Source organism: Delphinus delphis, chromosome 8 (assembly GCF_949987515.2).
Source record: "Delphinus delphis chromosome 8, mDelDel1.2, whole genome shotgun sequence".
In the NCBI taxonomy this organism is placed as follows: Eukaryota; Metazoa; Chordata; class Mammalia; order Artiodactyla; family Delphinidae; genus Delphinus; species Delphinus delphis.
The window spans coordinates 104,659,367-104,687,187 of NC_082690.1; the positions used below are offsets into that span (position 1 = coordinate 104,659,367).

At 51.7% G+C, this 27,821-nt stretch overlaps 1 protein-coding gene across 4 annotated transcripts in view; it reads right to left on the reverse strand.

Annotated features, from left to right (window-relative positions):
* The window catches only part of PC (pyruvate carboxylase), a 106,534-nt gene that overhangs the window by 19,664 nt on the left and 59,049 nt on the right, over positions 1-27,821 (reverse strand). For 2 of the 4 annotated variants that reach the window (XM_060019338.1, XM_060019337.1), the window contains 7 exons: positions 6,642-6,857; positions 2,929-3,064; positions 2,629-2,813; positions 2,092-2,257; positions 1,854-1,999; positions 1,614-1,731; positions 1,173-1,324 (listed from right to left, as the gene is read on the reverse strand). In XM_060019338.1, the coding sequence (XP_059875321.1) occupies positions 1,173-1,324; positions 1,614-1,731; positions 1,854-1,999; positions 2,092-2,257; positions 2,629-2,813; positions 2,929-3,064 (903 nt within the window). In that variant the 5' untranslated portion in view covers positions 6,642-6,857. The remainder of the gene's footprint in view (positions 1-1,172; positions 1,325-1,613; positions 1,732-1,853; positions 2,000-2,091; positions 2,258-2,628; positions 2,814-2,928; positions 3,065-6,641; positions 6,858-27,821) is intronic. The other 2 variants (XM_060019339.1, XM_060019336.1) reach the window with 1 other exon arrangement.

Sequence of the window (27,821 nt, forward strand, 5' to 3'; positions counted from 1 at the left end):
CTTTCCATTTGGGGAAGGTTACAGAAGCGTCCATGGTCCGTGGGCGCGGGCTGCCTGAGAGCCTGAGGGAGCTAGGGTCTGGAAGGAGAGCGGGCCCAGGGGCCCGCCTGGCAGCCGGGGAGAGCAGATCTGAAGAAATGTCCACTCGGGCCTCTGGGATGGGGAGGCAGAGGCGGGGGTAGGATGCCTGGCCTCTGAGTGGGGGTGGGGTCAGGAGGGCCCCAGAGGAACAGAGAGCAGGGCCCCTGCTGCAGCCTGGTCACGTGTGGCAGGCACTTTCCTGGGCCGGCCTGGGGAAGTCACTCCATATCCCTGCAGAGCAGAGACAGGCGGAGGAGGACCTGGGGAGCAAATGGGTTGCAATAGATGTGATGTAGGGGACAGTTAAGAGTAAGCGAGGGGCTTCCCTGGTGGCCCAATGGTTAAGAATCCGCCTACCAATGCAAGGGACACGGGTTTGAGCCCTGGTCCAGGAAGATCCCACATGCCACAGAGCAACTAAGCCCGTGTGCCACAACTACTGAGCCTGCGCTCTAGAGCCCGCGAGCCACAACTACTGAAGCCTGCACGCCTAGAGCCCGTGCTCTGCAACAAGAGAAGCCAACACAATGAGAACCCCAGGCACCGCAAAAAAGAGTAGCCCCCGCTCGCCGCAACTAGAGAAAGCCCACACGCAGCAACGAAGACCCAGAGCAGCCAAAAAAAAAAACAATAAGTGAGGAAGGAAGAGATGCCTGAATACTGTTCTTTAATCTTAACAGATCCCACTGACTCCCATTTCCTTTGTTCCAGGGGTTCGCTGGTGCTGCGCAGAAACTCAATCTGTGCAGAGGGCACTAAGGAGGGGCCGGTGGCTCTTTCCCTCCTCCTCTCAGCCTTTCTGGTCTCCAGGCTTGGCCTCTGGGCCAAGCGCCTCTGCGGCTGCAAAGCAAAGATCCCGAGGGCCCCGCATCAGCCCTCAATCCTCCTGCCCCCGTCCCGGAGCTGGTCACCCTGGGCCTCCCTGCTCTGCAGCTGCTGGCCACATCTGGACCCCAGTGACCGCTGGCTGTGAGGCTTATGCCAGCAGGAGCTCAAAGCAAGCCTGCAGGAATGGGCTCCTTGTCTCCACATGGGGAGGAGCCCGTGCCCTTGGCTTTCAAACTCTGTCCCCGAGAGCCCCTGCCCTTCACCTGCTTTGCAAGTTTGACAGAGTCACCGGTGAGCCGGCTCCGAAGCTGGGGGTCCAGGTGGGCAGCAGGGGCGATCTCGACCACCTTCTGGTGCCGCCGCTGGATGGAGCAGTCTCGCTCGTACAGGTGCAGGATGTTCCCGTACTGGTCCCCTGGGGTGGAGGTAGACTGCGCTCAGCTCCTCCTGGGACCCAGACACCCCCGAGCTGCTGGCGATCCCCACGCAAGCACTGTGGCCGCTCGGCACGGCTCCCAGCGGTGGCTCAGCCAGGACAGAAACAGGCACAACGGAGGCCTTGGGCCCGACCAGCACGGCCCCACAGCCCGCCTTCCTGGGGAGGGCCTTCCTGAGGGAGAGCCCCTGCAGCTTTCCCCAAGCCAGAAGGAGCGGGTCCTTGGCAGCCGCCTCGCGCTGTGGCCCCGGGAACGCGCCCCACTCACCCAGGATCTGCACCTCGATGTGGCGCGGCTTCTCAATGAACTTCTCCACGAAGAGCGCCCCGTTCCCGAAGGCGGCCAGAGCCTCCGAGTAGGCCCGGGTGTAGTTCTCCTCCAGCTCCTGGGAGGGCAGGCAAGGGCCAAGGAGACAGTGGGTCCCAAGCTCTGCCGTGCGCGGCCCCGCCCGCCCCCAGCGCCCCAGTCCCTCTGCAGGTGGTCTCCCAGCCCTCCGCATCTGCTCACCTCGTAGCTCTGCACAACCCTCATGCCGCGCCCCCCGCCCCCATAGGCGGCCTTGAAGATAATGGGGAAGCCGTAGGTGTTGGAGAAATGGTGAGCCTCGTTCAGGGAAGTGATGGGGGCATCTGTGCCGGGGACCACGGGGACACCTGTTGGGAGACGGGCAGGTCAGGCCGAAGCCCGCCAGCAGCGCCCCCGCCCCAGACAGCCCCCTCAGGAGCTGTGTGGCCCCCATGCTCACCTGCAGCGATGGCAATGGCCCGGGCTTCCACCTTATCTCCCATCTTGCGGACCACCTCGGGGCTCGGCCCAATGAACCGAACCCCGGCATCCTGGCAGGCCTGGGCAAAGTCTGCTCGCTCTGACAGAAACCCATAGCCAGGGTGCACGGCATCCACGTTGTTTTCCTGGCGGGGGGTTGGTGGCGTCAGAAGAGTGGAGCTCACCTCAAGGCCCTTCACACAGGCCCGCCCAAACCCTGCAGCCCTCGCGCCTGCTCCCCCGCACTTGCTCCATTCATTCACTCACTCACTCATTCGCTCACTCACTCATTCACTCACTCACTCATTCACTCACTCACTCACTCATTCCCTCACTCACTCATTCCTTCACTCACTCACTCATTCACTCATTCCTTCACTCACTCATTCCTTCACTCACTCACTCATTCGTCCCTTCACAGGGACTCACTGCCAGCAGGGTCAAGTTTTGCGGGGGGCAGACACAGGACCCAGGCCTGGCCCTCAGGAGGCCCCCAGCCCAGCCCAGCCCCGCTCACCTTGGCCACCTTGATGATGTCTGGGATGTGCAGATAGGCCTGCACCGGGGCGAGGCCGCGGCCGATGAGGTAGGCTTCGTCAGCTTTCTGTCGGTGCATCTGGCCAGTGTCCTGCTCTGAGTAGACAGCCACGGTGCGGATGCCCAGCTCCGTGCAGGCCCGGAACACGCGGATGGCGATCTCGCCTGGGGCCGGGGGTGGGCAACAGGATGGGAATTTAGATCCCCGGATCCTAAGAGACGCAGAAAAAGGGGCAGGGAGCTGGGGCAGGGGCTGGACACTGGCTCCCGCTGTGCTCACCTCTGTTGGCCACCATGACCTTCTTGATGGGCTTGTACTCCAGGCGCCGGACACTGGGCGAGGCAGCGGGGGCAGTGGAGGTTCGGCGGATACCTAGGAGCCTCAGGCCCCCACGGATAGTTTGAAACTTCAGCATCTAGGGAGGGAAGTCATGGCCAGGTTAGAGAAACCTCAGCTCGGAGGGTCCCCGGGAAGAGCGGGGGTCCCGCGCCAGCCTCCCAGCAGCCCCGCGTGAAAGCCAGCACCACTGTTGCCTCGATTCCTCCCTGCGGGGCTGAGTAACTATAGGGAAGGGAGCAAATTCACACCCAGATGGCACCCCAAGTTTACCCTCATACTCTAATACTCACTATAATTTCTAAAGCACCGCACTTCAAGCTTTTAAAGCAATTTCAGAGACGAGCCAGCAGCCCTGCATGACCACAGTGTGTAATGTCAGTGTCCCCTCTGCTGGGCACAGCTGTCCAGGCAACCCCAGACTTTAGAACCTTCGTGCCCCACACTGACCCCTGCGTCCCTCCCTCAGGGTTCCGTCTGGCTGGGCAGGGAGGGTGACAGTGGATCTCCCCAGGAGCGAACCCGCATCAGTGTGCTCTAGGGAAGCACAGCCTCTACTTGGTTAAAATGCAGATTTCTTCAAACTGCAGAAACCTTTCTTGCTACAAGGGCTACTAAGTAAATTAGTCATGAAACCCAGCTGAGGGCCAGTGAAATGGGCCAGTCACAAAAAGACAAATACAGCATGATTCTGCTTAGATGAGGTCCCTAGAGGAGTCAAATTCACAGAGACAAGACAGTAGGAGTGGGGGGGCCAGGGGATGGGGGTGGGGTTGGGGATTGTTTAAAGGGGACAGAGTCTCAGTTTTGCAAGACGAAAAAGTGCTGGAAATGGCCGGTAGTGATGGTTGCACAACGATGTGAAGGTACGTAACGTCAGTGGACGAACCATACGCTTAAAGATAGTTAAGATGCACCTTCTGTTACATCAATACACATTTTATCACAATAAAAGTAAATTGAGGGCAATTTACATCCCAGAATGTAGAACATCTTCAGAGGTCAACCACCCGCCTCATTTTACAAATGAAGAAAACCAAGGCCCAGGCGAGCTTTAAAAAGTGTGTTCAAAGTCACACAGCTGTTACAGCAGAGCCCAAACTGGCATTCGGTCCTTTACCCTTGCTCCGGTGCCTTCATCCAGCTAACCACGTGAACTATTTCTCAGTAAAGGTTAAAGGCTTGACTCAACCATTTTGTTTTAAGTAAGAAGCATAAATATATATATATATATATATATTTATATATAAAAACCTCAGCATCATATTATGGCCAACAAGACGGATAAGGGGAAATAAAGACCAAATAGAAAGACAAGAGAAGAAAAGAAATAAGGAAATAAAGAGAAGAAAGAGAGAAGAGGGAAGCCCTCAGACCAGGGGAGAGAGGGCGGCCCGCCGAGCATCAACCCCGCCAGGCACAGCGCCAGGCGAGGGCGTCGAGAACAAGGCAGGAAGGCCTCGGCGCTCACAGGAGGTAGACCCAGGGAAGGAGAAGAGAAAAGGAAAAAAACAGACAGAAATAAGGTCCTTTCAGATCATGACTAGTGCCCCAAGGGCAAGAAAACAGGTAACATTTTGTGAATTACCGGGCGGGGGGCTGGATATTAAGTGGGCCTCTCCGAGGAGGGCACAGACGTGGGGACCTAAATGCAGGAAGCCGCAGCCACACACAGATCTGATCTGCAGGGAACGCACCCCAAGCACAGTAACAGCCACAGCCAAGGACCCGAGGGAAGAAGGAGCTGGGTGTGTCCAAGAAAGATCCGGTCTGACAGCTGGGGGCAGGGACCCCACGGCTGAAGGTGAGACGGGCCAGGCTGCCGAGGCCTCTGGGTACGTCCGCCTCTCACCCAACACGGTGGTGGATGGCACGACCTGCTGTGTGTTTGGAAAAGATGCCTGGGTTGGGAGCAGCGAGGATGGAAAGAGGGTGCACGTGTGGGGCTGTGCAGGGGCTGAGACAGAAACAGCACCTCTGACTGGGGGGACAGAGGGGGTGGGGAGGTATCTGGGATACAACAGGCTAGATTCGCTGAGACCCACTGTGGAAGATGAGGGAAAGGAAGAAGCCCAGGATGGGCGAGTGGAAGTGCCTCCCCCACCTCAGGAGAGACCAGACTGGGGTTGGGAACGGGCTGCCAAAGAGGTCAGAGCCAGGCAGGAAGCCTGGGTGCTTCAGCAAAAGGGTGGGGTTGGAAGCCCTGGGCCTGGGGTAGATCTGCTGGGGACAGAACAGTCAAGACAGGAGGGCTTCCCTGGTGGCGCAGTGGTTGGGAGTCCGCCTGCCGATGCTGGGGACATGGGTTCGTGCCCCGGTCCGGGAAGATCCCACATGCCACAGAGCAGCTGGGCCCATAAGCCATGGCCGCTGAGCCTGCGCGTCCGGAGCCTGTGCTCCGCAACGGGAGAGGCCACAACAGTGAGAGGCCCACGTACCGCAAAAAAAAAAAAAAAAAAAAAAAAAAAAGAGAGTTGTGGTGGGTGCACCAATGTTGAGTCTGGATGAGGAGGAAAGCCAGGAAGCGCCGTGGGGCTGGGGCAGAAGCTCTCGGGAGTTGAGAGCCAACAGGGGCAGAGGCGAGGGCGGGCAGTTGGCGCCCGGGGTCCCACCAGCAGTGCAAATGTCAAGGGTGGGGAAGCAGCCTCGCTGGGCTCTGGCTCATCTTCTAAAATGGAGCACACAGTCCTTACTTATTAATACAAAGTGGACGAACCTGGCAGACACCCCTGTACGTGTCATGCAGGTTAACATCACCAGCAGGAAACGGCCATCACATGCCTCCTGATGGGCGGCCAAGAAGGACCTGCGGGTGTTCCTGCCACAGATGCCCAGCCTGAGTCTAATCGGGAGCCAACACAAGGCAAACCCAGACTGAGGGACGTTCCACCAAACCACTGGCCTGTACTCTTCACACGTGTCAAAGGTCATGAGGAACAAAGACTAAAGAACTTCCAGGTTAAAGGAGACTAAAGAGCCAGAACAATGAAATGCACACGTGCTCCTGGATTGGATCTTGGATTTCAGCTGCAGTAAAGGACATTAGGGGGACAACTGACAAAATTTAAATGAGGTCTGTACGTTAGAAACGAGTATTGTGTCGATGTTAATTGTTGTACTGCGGTAACTTTAGAGAATATCCTCATTCTTAGGGAAAAAACACTTAAGTGTTTTGGAGTTTAAGGGCATCATATCTGCAACTTACACTCAAATGGTTCAGGGAAAAACATGAGAATAATGAAGCAAACGTGGTCAATGTTTGGGAAACTGGGGTAAGGGGTGTGAGAGAATTCTCCGCACTGCTTCCGCAGCCTGTCTGTGGGTCTGAAAGAAAGAAGCCATGCTCCAGCTGGCGCCGATGGAGAAGCGACCCAAGGGAGCCCCCGGGACCCGCTCACTGTGGGTGCCAAGTACCAGCTGGGCCTCAGAGTGGAAACATTTGACTCCCACACCTTTCTGAAAGCCAGTGAACTTCAGATGCTATCCTGTTATCTCCCCCTCGCAGGTCTACTGGCAACACCTAATCCTCTGCACCGGCTTCCGGATTCAGACACCCACCCGCTAGGAGGGAAGCGCTTGCCCAGCGGAGCAGCCAGAAGCAAGCAGGCCCTGGCGGTCCATGGCGCACACCCCGGGAGCAGGTGTGGGATGCAAACCTCGCCCGCGTCCTGGGCACCAGATGCCTGCTCTGCTCAGGGCTGCAGGCGGGATCTTCCTCACTTATCTACAGGTGAGCAGCCTTACAGCTGGTACCACTGGCACGGAGACTCTCCATCCTCCAGGGACGTCTCAGCTATCTCCAGGGAGGCAGGCTCTTTTCTCCCACTTGGGTGGGTTTACTCCTGAGGACGCCTTAGGCACTACGCATTGTCCTGTGGATAAACAGACATTTCTGTCCTGTCCCCAACCACACATGCCCCAATCCCTTTTCCAGATAAAGAAAGAGATCCCTGGAGGTTATGCCCCCGGGCTGGGTGCCAAGTGCCTCCCTAGCTCAGTCAGCAAACAAGGGAGTCTGAATTATCCGGCCTTAGAGACCCACACACATTTCTGCATTTGACCCTCACACGTGCTCTAGACAGCAAGGGCTTTCCTGGCGTCCCACTTTACAAACCAAGAAACCAGGGTCTGGGCACTGGGTGGTGGAGGTGGGGGGTCTCTGAATGCCCCGGAGCCCCCTGTCCTGTGCAGACGGAAGCAAATATCGGCCTGGACTTGAGACCTGAGCAGACCCTGGGGTGCGGGAGTGAGCAGGCAGATGTTTATAGAAGGGGAAAGGTCACGGTCCTTCGCTGAAGTCAGAGCAGTGGAAAAAGTGGGCAGAGGGCAGCCACACGCACCGGCTGGCAGCCCAGTGTGAACCTGGAGTCAGTAGGCCTGGGTCTGGGCACCTGAGGCCTCATTCCCTCCTCTGTGGAAGTGGCCAACACCACCCCAACCTCGGCAGGTCGTCCTGGGGATCACTGAGCGGGGGCCCTGAGTGCCATGCCTGGGCGATGAACGTGGCCGCCATCGCCATCTTCCCACTGGCCTTTCCTCCCTGATGAGTGCGGGGCACGAGAAGGAACCCCCGGCTCTGGTGCCCACACCCGCAGGGCTCTCATTCCCGCCCCAACCAGTGATGCGGCCACCCGCCCAGTGGCTCTCGCTGGACAAGGGCCGGAACGTGCACCCACAGAGAGCGGACCGCATTCTTGGGTGGGAAGACCTGCACGTGACAAGGGAGCCCTGGGGCACTCACCCCACACCAGCCAGGCACCCAGGGCTGCTTCTTCCCAGGGAGGCCACGCCATCTGCTCGGCCTGAGTCAGTGGCCCAGGGAACAAAGTTGTCCCGCCCCAGTCTGCTGGAGGCAGGGACGGCTGCCAAGGCTGAAACTGGCGGAAGGGGTGCCCCGGAGCAGGGGAGGCATGGAGGCTGGGTCACGCAGGCAGCAGGAGCTTCACAGCCCAAAGCCTGCTCTCCGATCCCCAGGGATAGGGAAAGAGCACGAAGGAGGTGTTCTTTTTTAAAATAATTAATTAATTAATTAGGCTGTGTTGGGTCTTCCTTGCTGCGCGCGGGCTTTCTCTAGTTGCGGCGAGCAAGGGCTACTCTTCGTTGCGGTGCGTGGGCTTCTCACTGCGGTGGTTTCTCCTGTTGCGGAGCACAGGATCTAGGCGTGCAGGCTTCAGTAGTTGTGGCACACAGGCTCAGTAGTTGTGGCTCATGGGCTCTGGAGTGCAGGCTCAGTAGTTGTGGCGCATGCGCTTAGTTGCTCCGTGGCATGTGGGATCTTCCCGGACCAGGGCTTGAACCCGTGTCCCCTGCATTGGCAGGCGGATTCTTAACCACTGCGCCACCAGGGAAGCCCGAAGGAGGTGTCCTGAGGCAGGACACCAGCCGGGAGCGGGACAGCGGACTTCCTGCTGCCCCTGCAGGTGAAAGGCACAGAAACGTCAGCCAACAGGCAGAGTGGGGTCTGGGGAGGCTGGTCAGACGGGGCCCTCGTGGATGCCCGAGGGCACAGGTCACACTGCCCCTCAGAGCCTAGACACAGCCCTGTAGCTCAGTTCCCAGCTTAGTCACAAGCGACCCCCACCCCCTGACCCCGCAAAGCCACGCTTGGGTCTTGAGGACACAAAGGTGAATAAAAATCCTGCTGCGTTCCCAGGACACCTCAGAACTTGGTTAACCCAGCCTTTTCCCTTGTCAAGTCCCACTCCCCTCCCAGACCTGAAACCCAGGGGGTTCGGCTGCTTGGTGCCTCCTAAGGCCTTTCCAGAATCAACTTCAGCTGGGAGAAAACCTGCAGGACAGAGGTGAGCCACCTCACAGAGGCCTCCCTTCCAGGAAGCAGGCCCTTCGTGGGTCGAGTGTGTGATGCACTCACTCTGGCTGTGTCGAGTCTGAGAGTCCGGGGTGGGCCGAAGGAGGCGCTGAGTGGGCGGATTCCCGCTCGGGGTGGCGGAGGCAGGCAGCCAGGCACCCGGTGAGGCCCGGCAGCAGAAGCTCAGCGCCTGAGGTCTGAGCGTGGCCAGGCCTCAGGAGACCAAACTCCCTTCTGCAGCCCTCCCAGAGGGGCTGCCTCTGGCATTCAATGGGACCCCCGCCCTGAGACCAAACTCTGGCATCTTGCAGTGACCTGAGTGCCAGCCCCTCTTCACAGCGCCACTTTCGCAGAGCACTGGCCTTCCCTCAAGCACCGTTGCAGGTAGCATTCTCGTCCCCTCACTGCAGAGCAGAGCACAGGTGACGGCACCGGTCACAGGAGGGCGGTGTGGGCAAGGCCCAGGCTCCCACCATTGGTGCCACACTGTGCCTTGCTTTTGAGCTTTCGGTTGCGGGATGGGAACCCAGAACTTCTCAAGGTCGTTGGCAGTTTGGCTGAAAATCTTCCTTAAAAACGCCGAGGGCTTCGTTAACCAAACCCGACACCCTGGGAAGCCCTCGTGTTCTGTTGCATCAGCTGACCTTGCCCAGGGGAGCCACAAGCCTTCAGAGAGGGCGGCTGCTCTGCGGACGGATGGGACTCCCCCACTGGCTGGGTTCCCCCGGGGGGAGAGGCCCCTTGGAGGAGCCAGGGCACAGCCAGCCTCCGGTCACCTGCCTCGGGGACGCCACTTTGCCTTGCTCAGTGCCAGTGGCACACGTGAGCAAAAATCTCCTTTTCTGACCTCAGAGATGGGGGAGTGATGAGCAAGAGAAAAGCAACCGCCACCGCCCAAAGATCCCTTATCCGGTTTCCTCTCCAGTGAGCCGACAGGCCCAGAGAGGCCCATTTGCTATTTTTGCAAATGCCAGCTGACAGATCCCTTTCCTTGGCCCCGGGCTGTGCATTAGAGATGGGAGGAAGACGGCTTTGACTCTCACTTGGGACGTGTAAACAACGCCAGCAAGAATGAGGCACAGGGAGGCGGGGAGTGTTGGGAACACCTGTTTCTCCCCCGCTGCCTCTCAGCGTGACTCCACAGGCAGTCTCGACTTCTCTTCCAGCTTCAAACCTCCCCCCAACACTGAATGGATAAGCTCAGTGTTCTTTCCTTCCAGAAGGGAGTGGTGACGATTCAGTCAAGAGGGTGCTGACAACAACCTGGGGCACGAGGCAGGGGAGGTAGTGACATCGTCTGCCAGGCCCGGTGGCCTGCCCTGCCCCTGCGGCTTCTACAACGTCCAACACTCGCCAAGCTCCACCTCCGTGCCAGGCCGGTGCCAGCAGGTGGGGACACAGCGGGGAACAGCACACCTAGCAGAGTCTCTACTCTTTCCCAGGCATTGGGCTCCGCACGTACTAACTCAGGTCAGCCTCACAGCTGCTTATCACTCCCTTTGACAGAAGGAACCAGGCACAGTGGGATTAAGTCACACTCAAGGTCAGCCAGCAGGGGCAGTTCTGAGCCCACTTTGTATGTCTCCTAGAGCAAGAGCGCTGACCCATTAGGGTGTCCTCACCTAACTAAAGGAATAAGTTATGGTTTTCATCAGAAGCACAGCGTGACAGCACTTGGACACCAAAAGCCAAAACCCCACTCCTGATAAAAATGCGTTACTGCCTGAACTTCGGCAGGGCCACCAGCGGGGCTCTGCACTTCTCACCAGGGAGCAGGCTAACGGAGCCAGCCATCACGTGTCCCTGATGAGCTAGGGCAGTTTCAATTCATCCAATAATCATCAAAATGTCACTAGAGGTCCCATTACTTCAGACCTAAACTACACCTCCCAGGCTGCCTCTTGCAACCAAGAGCAGCACAAAATTCCGCCGTCAAGCCATCACCATCCGAATTTTGGTCCAGACAATAAAGCCACTGGGCTCAAGGGCGGACGTGCTCTCAGCCAGAGCAGCCTTGCTGGGATCAGGGTAGGCGGCCACCTGAATAGCTGTTGTAGCCAAGCATCGGGCCCTGGAATGTTCCTTCGAGGATCTGTATTGCTTCCACCCTAAATATCCCTGTTCTTCACACAGCAGCTCCTGCAGACTCAGAGGGCAACTGTGGGCAGGAGGCACAGAGGAAAGTAAAGCTGTGGCCCTGCTTTGGGGGTGGCTGGCTGATGTGTTAGTTTTGGAAGCCCATAGACTGAACTGCCCGCCCCCAGTCCCCAAGTACCTGATCACATCCATCTCAGACGTGTGTTGGAGCAGCCAGGTGGGGTGAGAAGAAGGGAGAGCGGGTCAGAAACAGGCCCCAGGATCTCCAAGTTAACTAGTGAGGCTCCTACACAATTACTTCCTACTACCCACCCCCAGCACTAGCACCCCTACCAGGCTTTATCCCCTGCCCCCAGCCGGCCTCAGCGGCTGGCTGCAAGCAAAAGCAGGTCAGAACCAGAAAGAAAGAGTTCTTGGTGGAGGACTCCACACTGTGGCAGAAGCGAGCCTCTGATGGATGGGGCTGCTCTCGGGGAGCCTTCCTTCCAGGCAGCTCCGCGCTGTCCTAAACGTGTCGGATGGTGGCCCGGGGCTGGAGGCCAACGGGGGACAGATGAAAGGGAAAGACTCCACCTGACTTTCAGGGCTGCAGCCGCTGATATCAAAGCGCCCAAGAGAGGACAGACCAAGGCCGAGATTTCTGAGCAGGGGGAGCTGAAGGGAGGACAGGAGAAACAACGAAGGTGACAGATGAAGAAGAAAGGGGCGCCAGAACATCAAAGGCAGGAAGAGACTCGGAGCGCAAACAGCGCGGGGCCTGGGGCAGCACAGCCCACCTCCCACCCTGAGCGGCGGGGCTCTGCGTCGCCCCTGGCAACCCTCGATTTAGGCGGCAGGCAGAGGGGAGAGGGGATAACAGCGGCACCTGGGACAACGGGCCCCGCGTTGGCCAAGGGGATTTGTGGACTGGGAAACGGGGGAGGCTCAGAGAGAGAGGCGCATGAGGACTGATCAAGGCCCGCAAGGGAGTGGCAGGAAGCACAGGGTGAGGAGGGGGCCCGGTGGGCACAGCAGCTGCCCTGTCCCAGCCTCATTTGAGGGCAAGGAGACTTTCAAGGCAAACACTGCCCCCTGGTGCAAAAGGAGTGCTACTGCCAACCTGTGCATGCCTGCCTGGGGACCTGAACGTCGGGCCAGGCTCACAGCCGGAAAGCCACTCGCGCGAATTTCTCCACATCCTTTAGATCCCACTCAGGAAGGTCTTCCTGGACTCCTCCACCACCCCAGGCTGCTCAGACACCCTTCCTCGGGCGGCCATCTGTCTTCACTGCAGCTCTGTCACTGTCCCTGCCACAACCCCTGTCCTCCTGCTTGTGGGGGTTCTCGGTGAGGTCGTGTCTGCGTCTGTGTCCTCAAGGAGCCCTTAGCGCTCCCCTGGTGGCGCAGTGCTTAAGAATCTGCCCACCAATGGAGGGGACACGGGTTCGAGCCCTGGTCCGGGAAGATCCCACATGCCGCAGAGCAACTAAGCCCGTGCGCCACAACTACTGAGCCCGTGTGCCGCAACTACTGAGCCTGCACGCTGCAACAACGACCAAACGCAGCCGAAAATAAAAAAATAAAGAAATTTATTCTAAAAAAATGAAATTAAAAAAAAAAAGGAGCATTTAATGTTATAACGATTTGCTGACCCGTCTCACCAGACACTGTGAGGACTTGGCGACAGGATTCTCAGTCTGTTTTGTCCCCCAGTGTCTCCCTAGCACTCTGCCCAGTGCCCGACACCGACATTAAATGTCTGGGGAATGAATGAGTGAATGAATGAATGACTGCTCCAGGCCACATGAGCTTGCAGAGTACTGTGAGCCCAGAAATGCTGTGGAGCGGCTAGACAATGAATAAGGCATGGCCCTCCTGGGAGCAGCACACACAAGCTAAAGGGACACATGAGTGTCCCTTACACACAGATAAGAGCCCGAAGCGTTGACAAGGAAGGTCAAAGGGGCAAGGTCAGCAAAATACCTCCCAGCCCGAGGGTGGGAACCAGGACAGCATTTCAGGGCTGAGAGGGTGACAGGCACTAAAGAATCAATTCTAATCATGGCTGGACGATGCTTTGCAGGGAGACGGACACCAAAACACAGCAGACATGCAGGTGGTCCAGAAAGCTCCCTGACACCTCCATGGCACACCCACCCCAGCTGGCGAGTCACATAGGACCTCGTCCCCACTCGCTCACTCAGGTCACCCCAGTTTCAAGGTGGTAGGAAAGTGGACACCAGTGTATGGGCTGAATTTTGTTCCCCAAAGAGATACGTGGGCGTGCCAACCCCTAAGACCTCAGAATGTGACTTTAGTTGGAAATAAGGTCCTTTTTTTTCCTTTTTTTTCTTTTTGGGCCGCTCTGCACAGTATTCAGAATCTTAGTTCCCTGATCAGGGATCGAACCCGTGCCCCCTGCAGTGGAAGTGCAGAGTCCTAACCACTAGACCAGCAGGGAATTCCCCAAAATTAGGTCTTTACAGAGGTAATCAGTGAAAATGAGGTCACTAGGGTGGGCCCAAATCCAATATGTTTGGTGTCCTTATAAAAAGATGAAATTTGAACATAGAGACAGACACACGCAGATGGAAGACCATGTGGAGACACACAGGGAGAAGACAGCCATGTGCCTGGAGAGAACGCCAAGGATTGCTGGAAACACCGGAAGCTGGAAGAGATAAGGAAGGATCCCCCCCAGAACTGTCAGAGGGACCGTGGCCCTGCCGACACCTTGACTTTGGACTTCTGATCTCCAGGCTGCGAGACGATAAATCTCTGTCGTAAGCCATCCCGTTTTGGGTTCTTTGCTATGGCAGCCCTAGGAAACTAACAGACCCACGTTCCCCATAAATGACCAGAACCTACAGAGACCCTAAAACCAGGGGCTGGGGAGTACAGGGTATTAAAAACGCTCCCTCGAGAATTCCCTGGTGGTCCAGTGGTTAGGACTCCACACTTCCACTGCAGGGAGCATGGCTTCAATCCCTGGTCAGGGAACTAAGATCCCGCAAGCCACACAGCGCGGCCAAAAATTGTTTTTAAAAATAAAAAATAACCCCCCCCCCCGCCTTCTCTCACCCGCTCATCCTGAAGCAGGCCAAGCGGGGGCCTTCAGAGCACGGAGCTATTTAGGACTGTGATCAGCACCCTCTCTGGGCCAGGAAAGGCCGAGTGGGTGGCAGCAAAAACGAGCCTGTGAACTGTGCCGATGCCAACACATGGCTGCACGGAGAGAGGGCAGAGCCAGCAGGAAGACCTCCTGAAGAAACACACCAGGGACGAATCAAAGGACAAGGAGGAAGGAGGGAGGTGGTTCAGGCGTGGGGACAGGGGGAGCAAAGACGAAGGACCAAACAGCCTGGCAAATGTCCACTGAGGCCAGAGGCAGGGAGTGAGGATGCCCAGGAGACCAAGCGCAGACACCTAGACTCCAGGTCACGAGCCTGCATGCGCAGCAAGGGGCGCAGACTTACCCTCAATGTCAGGGGATGTGACCCAGGAAACTAGGCAGGGGAGGAGGGATTTGCAATTTAGAGGGACCACTCTGACTGTTCTGAGGAAGACGAATTTGAGGAGGAAAGACTAGAGGTGGAAGAAAAACAAGGAAGATGTTCTAATGTAGGCAAGAAACATGCTGGAAGTACTCCTCCAGAACCTGTTAGACGAGGGGTAAAGAGGCCACAGGTAAGGGTGGCTCTTGGCTCCTGTTTTAAGGGAAGGGGTGAACAGTGGCAATGCCAAGTTAAGGAACACAGAAGCGGATGTAGGTAGCGGCCGGCAAGTTCAATTTTGACCCTGATGAGCTTGAATTAACTGCAAGCTATCCAGCTGGGGAGTCCAAACAGGCTGCTGGACGTGAGTCTGACGAAGGAGAACTCTGAGCAGGAGAGGCAGGTCTGGGAGCCACGTCCTGCTGGGGACATGAGGGCAGGAAGGATGGATGGGGCGGCCAGAAACACCCACGGGCCAGGATGAGCCGAGGGACACCCAGGGACCAGTGGGCGCATGGTGAGGGCCAGGGCTCTGAGGAATGTCAATGTCTAAGGCAGCAGAGCTCTGATAAGGAGTGAAAAAAACAGACATGGGGTTTAACAGCAGAGGGCTCACTGGTGGCCGCAGCGGTGGCTCAGAGGGGGTAGAGGTAAAAGTGAGTTAGTGGGAGGTAAGGAGGTCTCTGCTGTAAACTCCCCAATGTCCGGACAAGGACGTCTTAACTTAATGTTCAAGTAAGAAGAGGAGAAATGCAGGATGAGCACTTGAGCATCCTAGACGATCCTAGAGGGTACTAGGATCGAGGCTCCCTCCCTCCCTCCCTCCCTTCATTCCTTCCTCCCTTTCTTTCTTTCTTTTTCTTTTCTTTATGAAACATTTGAAAAATACAGACAATACAGCTAGCAATAAATATAAGACCCAGAAACTCAGAATAAACTGATGTCACTATGTTGACATATTTGCTTCCCTTTTTACGGTAAGAACTAGGTCTGGTGAAATGTATGGATGGAACACAGGGGTTCATTTCTACCCTTCTGAAATCCCACTAAAACATCGGTAAAAGGATCTTTTTAAAAAGAGCACAAACCCCCAAGGACAAATGGGAAAGCCAAGGGCAGCAGATGAGAGAGGCCCCTAAACCTGAACGAGGCACAGCATGTGGACAAGTGGCAATGACGGGGGGTGGGGGGTGGAGAGCACGCAGAGGAATCCACAGAGTGAGCAAATGTGAGTTGCAGGCTCCCGGGAAGTTCAGAACTTAGTGGGTCGGCTGGACAGTGGGGCTGCAAACTGAAGGCTGGTTACAGTCTAAGGGAGTAAGAGCCCCAGACCCATCCCTGCACCACACCCCAGCAGAACCACAGGAACAGCGAACAGCCTCAGCCCTGCTGAGTCCAGCGCAGTCACTGGCTGAATCCTCGCAGCGACCCCTGAGACAGTTCACCTGCGTTCCCAGGTCTAGAGCCATGGAAACTGAGGCGCAGCCAGGACAGATGGAGTCACGTGCCCAAGAGCACGCTGCTAGGAAGTGTCAGAGCCAGGTGGACCGGTTATGGGCATCCAGGGCCCCGCTCCTGACCGCCAGGCACTGGCGCCTTTCAGAAGACGAGAGGTTGGGTTCCTGGAAAGGCTCCACTGTGGCCACGAGGCCCAGCCAGAGGAGAGGCGGCAGACAGGGCACCAGACGGCGCTGCAGACAGCAGGGGAGATGGCAAAGCCCTCGGCTACCACGAAGTGGTTCCCAGGCTGACGGCTAGGGAGCACCCTGAGGGCTCCTCTCTAGGAAACCACCCGCCCAGGACGGACGTCCCGTGGCTACAGACACGTAGTCGGCACCCAAAGAAAGGGGTGGCCTGCAGCCTCCTCTCAAGGTGAGGACAACTGGTCCATAAGCCCCACCGTGCCCAGGCTTTCCAATCGGCTTCAGTATGAAGGGACAGCCAAAATCACCAGATGTTTGAGGACAGAGCCAAAAAAATTCACCAAAACAAACTGGGAATAAAAACATGGGACTCTGAGGAGAAAGTAATAGAGAGAGCAGATACTTAGAAAAAAACCACTATAATTAATCTCAGAGAAGTAAGAGAAGCTATAGCACTGCGAGGTGGCAGCTATTTTAAAAAGGCAATGAGAAAGAGCTCTAGGGAATTAAAAATAGCATTGCAGACATTTTTAAACATAATAAATAGAAGAATTAGAAGACAGTGGAGGACATCACCCAGAAAGCATAACAAAAAGACTGACATATGGCAAATAGGAGAAAAGGTAAGAAAATAAGAGGCTGAGTCCGGGGAGCCCACCCCCAGCCCCCCGGGGGGGAGCAGGGCAGAGTCATCCAGCATCACCTCCTGCACCTCGTGCACTTGTGGCTGTGAGGACCCTTTGAGCCCCAGCACGATGCCCAAAGTCCTGCCTGGAAGTAAGATCAGGGGGATCCTGTTAACTTCCTGTATCACAGAGTGGGTGGCTTAAAACAACCAAAATGTATTCTCTTTTAGTTCTGGAGGCCAGAGTTCAGCATCGGTTTCACTGGGCCCAAATCGAGGTGCAGGCAGGGTCATATCCACTCCGGAGGCTGCAGGGGAGTGTCTTTCCTTGCCTCCTCCAGCTTCTGCTGCTGCCAGAATGCCTCTGCTTATGGCCACATCACTCCAGTCTCTGCCTCTGTCATCACTTGGCCTTCTAGAACCGCAGGGTGTGTCTAACCTCCTGCATCTCCCTTCTGAGGACACCTGCGATGGCATTTAGGGCCCCCGGATAATCCAGGGTCACCTCCCCATGTCAAGATCCTTCACTTTGTCATATCTGCAAAGACCCTTTTCCCTGATAATGTGACACTTACAGGTGCCAGGGATGAGGACCTAGACATCTTTGGGGGCCGTCACTCAGCCAACTACACTCCTGAAGAGAAGAAGGAGGCCACAGTAACGCTGAGCCACTTCTGAGGGAAACGCTCTCCAACCCATAATTTTCTACCCGGTTAGACCATCAATCAAGTGTGAGGGCAAAATAAAGGTATTTTCAGACCTGCTTGGCCTAGGAAAGTTTACCACCCTCGCGTGCATTTTCCCAGGAAACTCTTGGGAGATGAGCACCAACGAAACAAGGGAGTAGATAAACCAAGACCGAGAAGCCTGGGAGCCAGCACAGAAGGAAGCCTGGGGAGTTCTCAGGGGATGGTGAGAACTGCTTCTCCAGACAACAGCATGGGCCGGGAAGCTTCCAGAGATGGGGCTCCAAGGGGGCAATCGGGGGTCTAAATAAACAAACAAAAAGGCTGGATGACCTGATGTCTCTGAAAAAATGGGGAGGAGATGGCAGTTTTTATAGTTCGTCTGGGGATGAAGGAATGAGGTAAAGAGCAACTCCAGGAAACTGAGAAGTTATACAGGAAAACGTTACCACGTATACACCTGGTGTTCTCAACTGTGAATATTTACTTGATTTTAATAATGTAAAAACTGAAAATGTACTTTTAAATGGTTACGTAACCATGCGGGAAGGAGGAGAGCAGGGAAAGTGGGTATGTCTGGGCTGGGGGGTAAAAGCGAGCTAAACCTTCCACAGGAGGAGATCAGAAAACAGAGCCGAATGCTGTTTGGAAACAGGAGGGTAGGCTGCTAGGAGTTACAGAGATGGAGCATCCCTGGAAAGCGGCTCAGCTCAGGTGAAAGACTGGCCTTGTACTGGATGAAGAGCGCCTCCCTCCTCTGAGAGCAAAGCTCTAGTGCCAGTGTCAAATACTCCAGCACCGGCTGGGACCCAGGCATCACCCAATGCACTGACCCTGCCAAGGGCTAAGATGACCAGTGGCTTTTGTGCTCCGGCTCTCTGGGCTGACAGGGCAAGACATCACGTTCAGAGAGGCACAGCCAGAGAAGCAGCAGCCCAGGGAAGGCAGACCTGTAGACGGCCATGCTTCCTGTTCACACCCAAACTCCTGGTTAGCCACAGCCGCTCCAAGAAGCAGGATGAGACTAAGCTTTATGAAAAATATCTGGCCGGTCAGATCAGCAAAAGATACAGATTAGAAAAGGCAATGGCGTTTCCCTGTGAGGGGGCTTAAAAAATTTTTAGACAGTTTTCTGAATGAATTGGTTTAGGTCAAATGAGTCTTCTGGAATAGCTAAATATTAGACTGATTGTATGAGATTTCTTACGTTTCTGCTGTGATCTACCTGTATCTTGGCATGTTCCTACAACAGGTTGTGTTAATATTCTTTCTTTAGAGGAGAAAAGCAAAAGTTAGACATGTTTGGAATTTAGATATTAAGTATGTTTTACTTTAAAATGTACCATGACGGACTTCCCTGGTGGCGCAGTGGTTAAGACTCGGTGCTTCCACTGCTGGGGGCGTGGGTTTGATCCCTGGTCAGGGAACTAGGATCCCGCATGCCGCGCGGTACAGCCAAGAAATAAATTAAACAAACAAAAAAAGTACCATGAATCAGAGACTGGTAGCCCTCAGCACAATCTGGCCAGAGAAATGTGAGTAGCAAGACTGATTACTTCAATCTCCTCCTGGGCGCCTGACTCTTTTCTCAACCGAGATAAAGTCGCTGAGCCAAGGGCCGCCAGATTCAGCCAGTTAAAATGCCAAGTGTCCAGTTAGAATCTGAATTTCAGCTAGACTGCATTTTAAAAAATGCACAAGTATATCCTGTGTAATATTTGGAGCACACTTAACACTACTAAATTATTGGTTTACCTGAAATTTGAATTCAACTAGCCATTTTAATAAACTAGCCATTTGAATTTAACCAGTATTTTATCTGGCAGCCCCAATGCACCAACAGTGCCGAGGCCCTGACTGGATCTTAAGGAGAAAAAAAAAAAAACACGTAAAGAGAATTCCCAGATGTTGACGTAACAGGGCAGGGAAAACACAGTGGTAAGACCCCAGGGGTCGAACGGCCTGGGTTCCAGTCAGGGCTCCACCAAGCCCATTAGCTCTGGGCAAGCTGTTTAATCTCCAGGCCTGAATTTCTTCATCTGTAAAATCAGGGATAATAACAGTAATGTGCATAGGCTTGTTACAAAGATCAAACGAGTTAATGTATGTAACGTGCTCAGAAGAGTGTCTGGCACATAACGGGCCTTTATTATAAACGTCAGCTTTCCGTGTCAGCAATGCAGAGGCTGAACAGGGGACTTGGGCCTGCTTCTGACGGGCAGAGGTGGGCAGGGCCAGGGCCATGAGGAGAGAACCACAGGCCAGCCCAGCTGGGCTGGGGCTTGCTTGTGGAGATGATGCTTTGAAGCACAACTTGACCCTCATAGCCTCCTTAGTCAGAGCAAGTCAGATGACCTAAGAAATGGGGTCCTCCCGCTCACACACATCCTTTGGGGGAGGATCTATCATGAGCCACCCGCACCAGGCACAGAATGATCGCTCCCACCGGCTCCCTGACTCTGCCCCTTTCCAACTCAGTGCTCAGTGACATTGAGTAACAGCCTGAAACTGATCACAGTGGGCATCTGTACACCACAGAAATCTGCAAATGCTACAACCAGGGCCCTTTCCTCACCTCCCCGGGAGCCACAGATGAAAAGAACACCTAGACGGGCTAAGCATCCCAAAGTGACCTGGAGACAGGCAGTAAGGGTGGGCTGGGTGAGTGGTACCCCCTCTCCACTTGCCCGTTTGGCTACAGACCCCAAATAAAAAGGCCTCTGTGGGAGGTTTATAGCAATACAATCTTACCTCAGGAAACAAGAAAAATCTCAAATAAACAACCTAAACTTACACCTAAAGCAACTAGAGAAAGAGGAACAAACAAAACCCAAAGTTAGTAGAAGGAAAGAAATCATAAAGATCAGAGCAGAAATAAATGAAATAGAGATGAAGAAATCAGTAGAAAAGATCAATGAAACTAAAAGCTGGTTCTTTGAAAAGATAAGCAAAATGGATAAACCTTTAGCCAGACTCAGGAAGAAAAAAAGGGAGAGGGCCTAAATCAATAAAATTAGAAATGAAGAAGTTACAACTGACACCACAGAAATACAAAGGATCATAATAGAATACTACAAGCAACTATATGCCAATAAAATGGACAACCTAGAAGAAATGGTCAAATTCTTAGAAAGGTACAATCTTCCAAGACTGAACCAGGAAGAAAGAGAAAATATGAACAGACCAATCACAAGTACTGAAATTGAAACTGTGATTTAAAAACTTCCAACAAACAAAAGTCCAGGACCAGATGGCTTCACAGGTGAATTCTATCCAACATTTAGAGAAGAGTTAAAACCTATCCTTCTGAAACTATTCCAAAAAATTGCAGAGGAAGGAACACTCCCAAACTCATTCTATGAGGCCACCATCACCCTGATACCAAAACCAGACAAAGATACCACACAAAAAAGAAAAGTACATGCCATGTTCATCACTGATGAACACAGACCCAAAAATCCTCAACAAAATACTAGCAAACCGAATTCAACAATACACTAAAAAGATCATACACCATGATCAAGTGGGATTTACCCCAGGGATGCAAGGATTTTTCAATATCCGCAAATCAATCAGTGTGATACACCACATCAACAAATTGAAGAATAAAGACCACATGCTGGGGCTTCCCTGGTGGCACAGTGCTTAAGAATCCGCCTGCCAATGCAGGGGACAAGGGTTCGAGCTCTGGTCCGGGAAGATCCCACATGCTGCAGAGCAAATAAGCTTGTGCGCCACAACTACTGAGCCTGTGCTCTAGAGCCCGTGAGCCACAGCTACTGAGCCCATGTGCCTAGAGCCCATGCTCCACAACAAGAGAAGCCACCGCAATGAGAAGCCCGTGCACCGCAACAAAGAGTAGCCCCTGCTCTCCACAACTAAAGAAAGCCCGCACGCAGCAATGAGGACCCAATGCAGCCAAAAAAATAAATGAATAAATAAATTTTTAAAATATTTTTTAAAAACCCATATGATCACCTCAATAGATGCAGAAAAAGCTTTTGACAAAATTCAACATCTATTTATGATAAACACTCTCCAGAAAGTGGGCATAGAGGGAACTTATCTCAACATAATGAAGACGATATATGACAAACCCACAACTAACATCATACTCAATGGTGAAAAGCTGAAAGCATCTGCTCTAAGATCAGGAACAAGACAAGGATGTCCACTCTTGCCACTTCTTTTCCACATAATTTGGAAGTCCTAGCCACAGCAATCAGAGGAGAAAAAGGAATAAAAGGAATCCAAATTGGAAAAGAAGAAGTAAAACTGTCACTGTTTGCAGATGACATGATACTATACATAGAGAATCCTAAAGATGCTACCAGAAGACTACTGGAGCTCATCAATGAATTTGGTAAAGTTACAGGATACAAAATTAATACACAGAAATCTCTTGCATTTCTACACACTAACAATGAAAGATCAGAAAGAGAAATTAAGGAAACAATCCCATTTATCATCACATCAAAAAGAATAAAATAGGGCTTCCCTGGTGGCACAGTGGTTGAGAGTCCGCCTGCTGATGCAGGGGACACGGGTTCGTGCCCCGGTCCGGGAAGATCCCACATGCCGCGGAGCAGCTAGGCCCGTGAGCCATGGCCGCTGAGCCTGCGCGTCCGGAGCCTGTGCTCCACAATGGGAGAGGCCACAACAGTGAGAGGCCCGCGTACCGCAAAAAAATAAATAAATAAAATAATAAAAATAAAATAAACCTACCTAAGGAAGCAAAAGACCTGTACTCCGAAAAGTATAAGATGCTGACGAAAGAAATTGAAGATGACACAAACAGATGGAAAGATATACCATGTTCTTAGATTGGTAGAATCAATATTGTCAAAATGATTATACTACCCAAGGCAATCTACAGATTCAGTGCAATCCCTATCAAATCATGAATGGCATTTCTCACAGAATTAGAACAAACAATTTTTAAATTTGTAAGGAAACACAAAAGACCCCAAATAGCCAAAGCAAACCTGAGAAAGAAAAACAGAGCTGGAGGAATCAGGCTCCCTGACTTGACTATACTACAAAGCTACAGCAATCAAAACAGTATGGTGCTGGCACAAAAACAGAAATACAGATCAATGGAACAGAATAGAAAGCCCAGAAATAAATCCATGCACCTATGGTCAATTAATCTATGACAAAGGAGGCAAGAATATACAATGGAGAAAAGACAGCCTCTTCAATAAGTGGTGCTGGGAAAACTGGACAGCTACATGTAAAAGAATGAATTAGAACATTCTCTAACACCATACACAAAAATAAATCAAAATGGATTAGAGACATAAATGTAAGACTGGACACTATAAAACTCTTAGAGGAAAACAAAGGCAGAACACTCTGACATAAATCACAGCAGTATCTTTTTGGATCCACCTCCTAGAGAAATAGAAATAAAAACAAAAATAAACAAATGGGGCCTAATTAAACTTAAAAGATTTTGCATAGCAAAGGAAACCATAAACAAAACGAAAAGACAACCCACAGAATGGGAGAAAATATTTGCAAATGAAGCAACCAACAAGGGATTAATCTCCAAAATATACAAACAGTTCATGCAGCTCAATATCAAAAAATAAACAACCCAATCAAAAAATGGGCAGAAGATCTAAATAGACATTCCTCCAAAGAAGACATACAGATGGCCAAAAAGCACATGAAAATATGCTCAACATTGCTAATTATTAGAGAAATGCAAATCAAAACCATAATGAGGTATCACCTCACACCAGTCAAAATGGCCATCATCAAAGTCTACAAACAAATGCTGGAGAGGGTGTGGAGAAAAGGGAACCCTCTTGCATTGCTGGTGGGAATGTACATTGGTACAACCACTCTGGAGAACAGTATGGAGGTTCCTTTAAAAACTAAAAATAGAACTACCATATGATCCAGCAATCCCATTCCTGGGCATATATCTGGAGAAAAACATAATTTGAAAAGATATATGCATCCAATGTTCATAACAGCACTATTCACAATAGCCAAGACATGGAAGCAACCTAAATGTCCATTGACAGAGGAATAGATAAAGAAGCTGTGGTACATATATACAATGGAATATTACTCAGCCATAAAAAAGAATGAAATAGTGCCATTTGCAGCCACATGGCATTATTATTATAATCTCTGATAGAGATTATCATACTAAGTGAAGTAAGTCAGACAAAGACAAATATCATATGATATAACTTATATGTGGAATCTGAAAATATGACACAAATGATCTTATTTACAAAAGAGGAACAGACTCACAGACTTAGAAAACAAACTCATAGTTACCAAAGGGGAAAGGTGGGGGGTGTGGAGGGATAAATTAGGAGTTTGGAATTAACATATACACATTACTATATATATATTAGATAATCAACAAGGACCTACTGTATAATATAGGGAACTCTACTCAACTTTCTGTAATAACCTATATGGGAAAAGAATGGATATATGTATATGTATAAATGAATCACTTTGCTGTACACCTGAAACTAACACAACATTGTAAAACAATTATACTCCAATATAAAATAAAATTTAATTTTAAAAAAAGAGGCCTCTGTGTCTTTTGTAGAAGCCTCTTGTACAGAGCATTTAATTCAGTCAAAACATGAGGATGAGCTAAGGAAGAAATGAATCAGAAACTCTCTATGCTCAAGGCAGTTCAGAAGCCATCCTGCAACACTAATGAACCTGTGAGGATACCAAAATAAAGATTCCTTTGATAATCTCATTTAACAACGTGAAAATTAGTCTTTGCTTTTTAAGGGACTGATTTCCTTACTCATATACCCTTGACACCTTTTCTCTCTCCCCACCCCACCCCCTTCACTCTTTCTTAACCAACAGAGGCATTTGCAGGTTGAAATGTGAGGATTTAAAATAACAGCTGTTGCACATACATGTCAAATGTCTATTCTGTAACAGAACTTACCCCCTCCCTCCCCCATCCCAGATGACACACACTCCCCCAAACCCAACCAAACACCTCTTGTCTTCCATCCCCAGGGAACTAGGGCTTCAGTTTGGGGGTCATCTTTGTCCTTCCCTCTCCCTCTCCCACCATCTAGTCAAGAAGGCCCATCAGTTCTTCCTCTGAAATCGCTCACGTTCTCCTTGCTTTCATTTCCACTAACCCACCCTAGATCACCCCCTTCTTCCTACCTGAACTGCTGTAAAGGCCTCCTAACCATGACCAACCATTACCATTGGTTGGCTTTAGCTACTGATCCAGGCTATATACTGAGGACAGCATCCCCGGTGCAGGCATTCTTTCACTCTCTTTTTAAAACCCTCCACGACCCTTACTGCCTACAGGTAAGAATCTCGCCTCACATCATTAGTCCAACCTGCCTGTCGAGCCTCATTTCCCATCACTCCTCAGCCTCCTGGGTCCTGTAACTCCAGCCAAACTGCCTCCTCCTTGTTCCCAAATAATCCAAGCACGTTCCCGTCTTCCTCAGAGCACTCCTTCCACCAAGATGCTCCCCACCTGGATGCCCTTTTCCCTGTGCAAAGCCCACTCATGTCTGGGTTATGTGTCTAATTTTTCTCCCTCCCGAAATCCCACCAAAACTTTAGTAAGAGGTTTTTGTTTTTTAAGCTATAAATCCCCAAGGACAGAGAGACCAGGAAGGGAGACCACAGCAACATAACTGTGGAAGCAGCTTGGGTTAACTGTCCTCGTGGCCCTACCTGGCAGTGGGGAAGGCTGCTCATCCACCAGTTTCCACCACCAAGAAGCTAGGGAACTGTGGCTCCAGGTCCCCCGGGATGGGATGAATGGGCTGATACGTACAATGGAAGCTGGGTGAAAGCTTTTGAGAAGCAATTAGATCCCTAGATCCGTCCCCCCACCTCATGCTGCTGGAGACCACCCCTCTCCCACCCTCTCCTGAAGAACAGAGGTTTGCTCTCTGGAGAGGACGAAGCTCAGGGTCTGCACTGGGGGGTGCAAGGCACAGGTGAGGGCCTGGGTACCTTGCCAAAAACAGGAGAGGAAAGTTAAGTGAGCCTATGCATCCTGTCCCCTTGCCCACTCAGCTCCTAGAACACCCTTCCCCTCCTCTGAGACCTGACCCAGCCCAAGAGGGGAGGCCTCAGGATATTGACACTGAGGTTCCCCAACAAATAGCATGCCTCATCGCCACTGTGCACCTCAGAAACTGGACTCCCAGGCAGCTTTTAGCCCCTACTGGTCATTGTGAACCGGCAACCAAAGATCACTGGGCAGCCGAGGACAGATTCCTTCAGAGACCAAAGGAAAGTAGCAGAAAAAAGCAACTTGGAGGAAACAGCCAATGCAAGGAGAAGAAAACTTAAACAAACATGGCATTAATATCCTCAGAGAAACAAGAAAAGACTACATAGGTGGAACTGTAGGATGTTATGCACATATTTTTAAAGACCCATTCAGAGAGCAAGAAAAGCTCTTGGAAATTAAAATATAATGGGAAAAACAAACAAAAAAATCAATAGAAGGGTTGGAAGATTAGGTAAAGGAAATCTCCTAGAAACTGAAACAAAAAGACAAAGAAACGGAAAGTGGGCAAGAAAGGCAAGAGAGGGCTTCCCTGGTGGCGCAGTGGTTAAGAATCGCCTGCCAATGCAGGGGACACGGGTTCAGGCCCTGATCTGGGAAGATCCCACATGCTGCAGAGCAACTAAGCCCATGCGCCACAACTACTGAGCCTGCGCTCTAGAGCCTGTGAGTCACAGCTACTGAGCCCTCATGCCTAAAGCCCGTGCTCCACAACAAGAGAAGCCACCGCAATGAGAAGCCTGCGCACCGCAACGAAGAGTAGTCCCTGCTCGCCACAACCAGAGAAAGCTGGCACGCAGCAACAAAGACTCAACGCAGCCCAAAATAAATAAATTTATTTAAAAAAAAAAAGAAAGGGAAGAGAATCTGAGGTCAGTTCAAGAGATCCAAAAATTAAATAACAGGAGTCTCAGAAAGAGAGAACAGCTAAAACACAGGGGAAGAAACAAAATAATTCAAGAAACCCCTAGGACAGAGGCCACGTTTCCACATGGAAGGACGCACCGAGCCGACAAGATGGACAAATGCAGACTCACACCAGGCATGTCATGAAATTTCAGACCCTGTAAGCTTGCAGAAAGTGGGGGAAAGGGGGCACAAATAATCTGAAATCAGCACGGTTTTGGATTTCTCAACAGCAACTTGGGAAGCTAGAAAAGAACAAAGCATTTCTTTAAAACTTCAAAAGGAAAATGATTTCTAGCCTGAAACTCTCTATCCAGCTGAACTATCCATTATGTGTGAAGGTGAAATAAAGATAAAGAGCAAATCAATTTTAATTGATTTCAATTAATCAATTTTAATCACTTTGGAATCGAACTCAATTTAAGAGCAGTTTATGTGAATGAGGATGCGTATGAGAATGGGACTTATACATTATTATGGTCAAGTTCTGTGGGAAACCTGGGTAGCTGCTATTTTGGGGTTAAACCGAAGTTCATGTATAAAGCCATTTCACTCTTGGTAAAATCTGAAACTTTCAGTCTTGTGACTGTGAAATCATGACTGTAATAAAGTGATACTCTGTTAGTATTTTGAGCTCTCTTCAAATAAAGACAAGAAGGAAAAAAAAATACAAAGAACAGGGCTGCCACAACTGACCTCCTGGCACTGCTTCTCAGGAAGCTACTGTGGATGAGCCCCACCCAAAAAAGGGAGAGAACAGGCCAGAAAGGCAGCAAGAGCTGCAAGAACAGGAAGGCAGAGGGCGTCCCCGGAGCGTGGCACTCAGAGGGGCACCAGGTAAGGCGTGGACTACACATGACCACTCCACAGGCACCCTTCCCCACAAGGGGACCTGAAGGGAAGCGGAGCCAGCATTCCTACTGATGGGACCCATGGTGGAAATGGCCTCTGGCTGAACCTGACTGTGACACAGGAAGACAACATGAGTGACAACTGAGGCCCAGGGCCTTGCTTCTAACTGACACAGGAATACTAAATTATATGCTCCTCTGTGTCTGGCTTCTTTCATGTAGCGTAATGTTTTCAAGGTTCATCCACGTTGTAACAGGTAACAGTACTCTATTTAATTGCCAAAGAATATCTCATTGTACAGATATTCCACATTTTATTAACCCATCTGACGGACATTTGGGTTGTTCCTACCTTTTGGCTATTATGAATAATGCTGCTGTGAACACTTGTGTACAAGTTTTGGGTGCACATGTGTTTTCATTTCTCTCGGGTATACACTGCTGGATCATATAGTAACTCTATGTTTAACCACTTGAGGAACAGCCAGACTGTTTTCCACAGCTGTTGCTCCATTTTATATTCCACCAGCAGCTTATGTCTCCAATTCCTCCACATCCTCACCAGCACTTGTTATGATCTGCCTTTTTGATTAGCCATCCTAGTGGGTATGAAGTGATATCTCATTGCAGTTTTGTTTTACGCTTCCCTGATGGCTAATGATGTTGAGCATATTGTCATGTGCTTACTGGCCATGT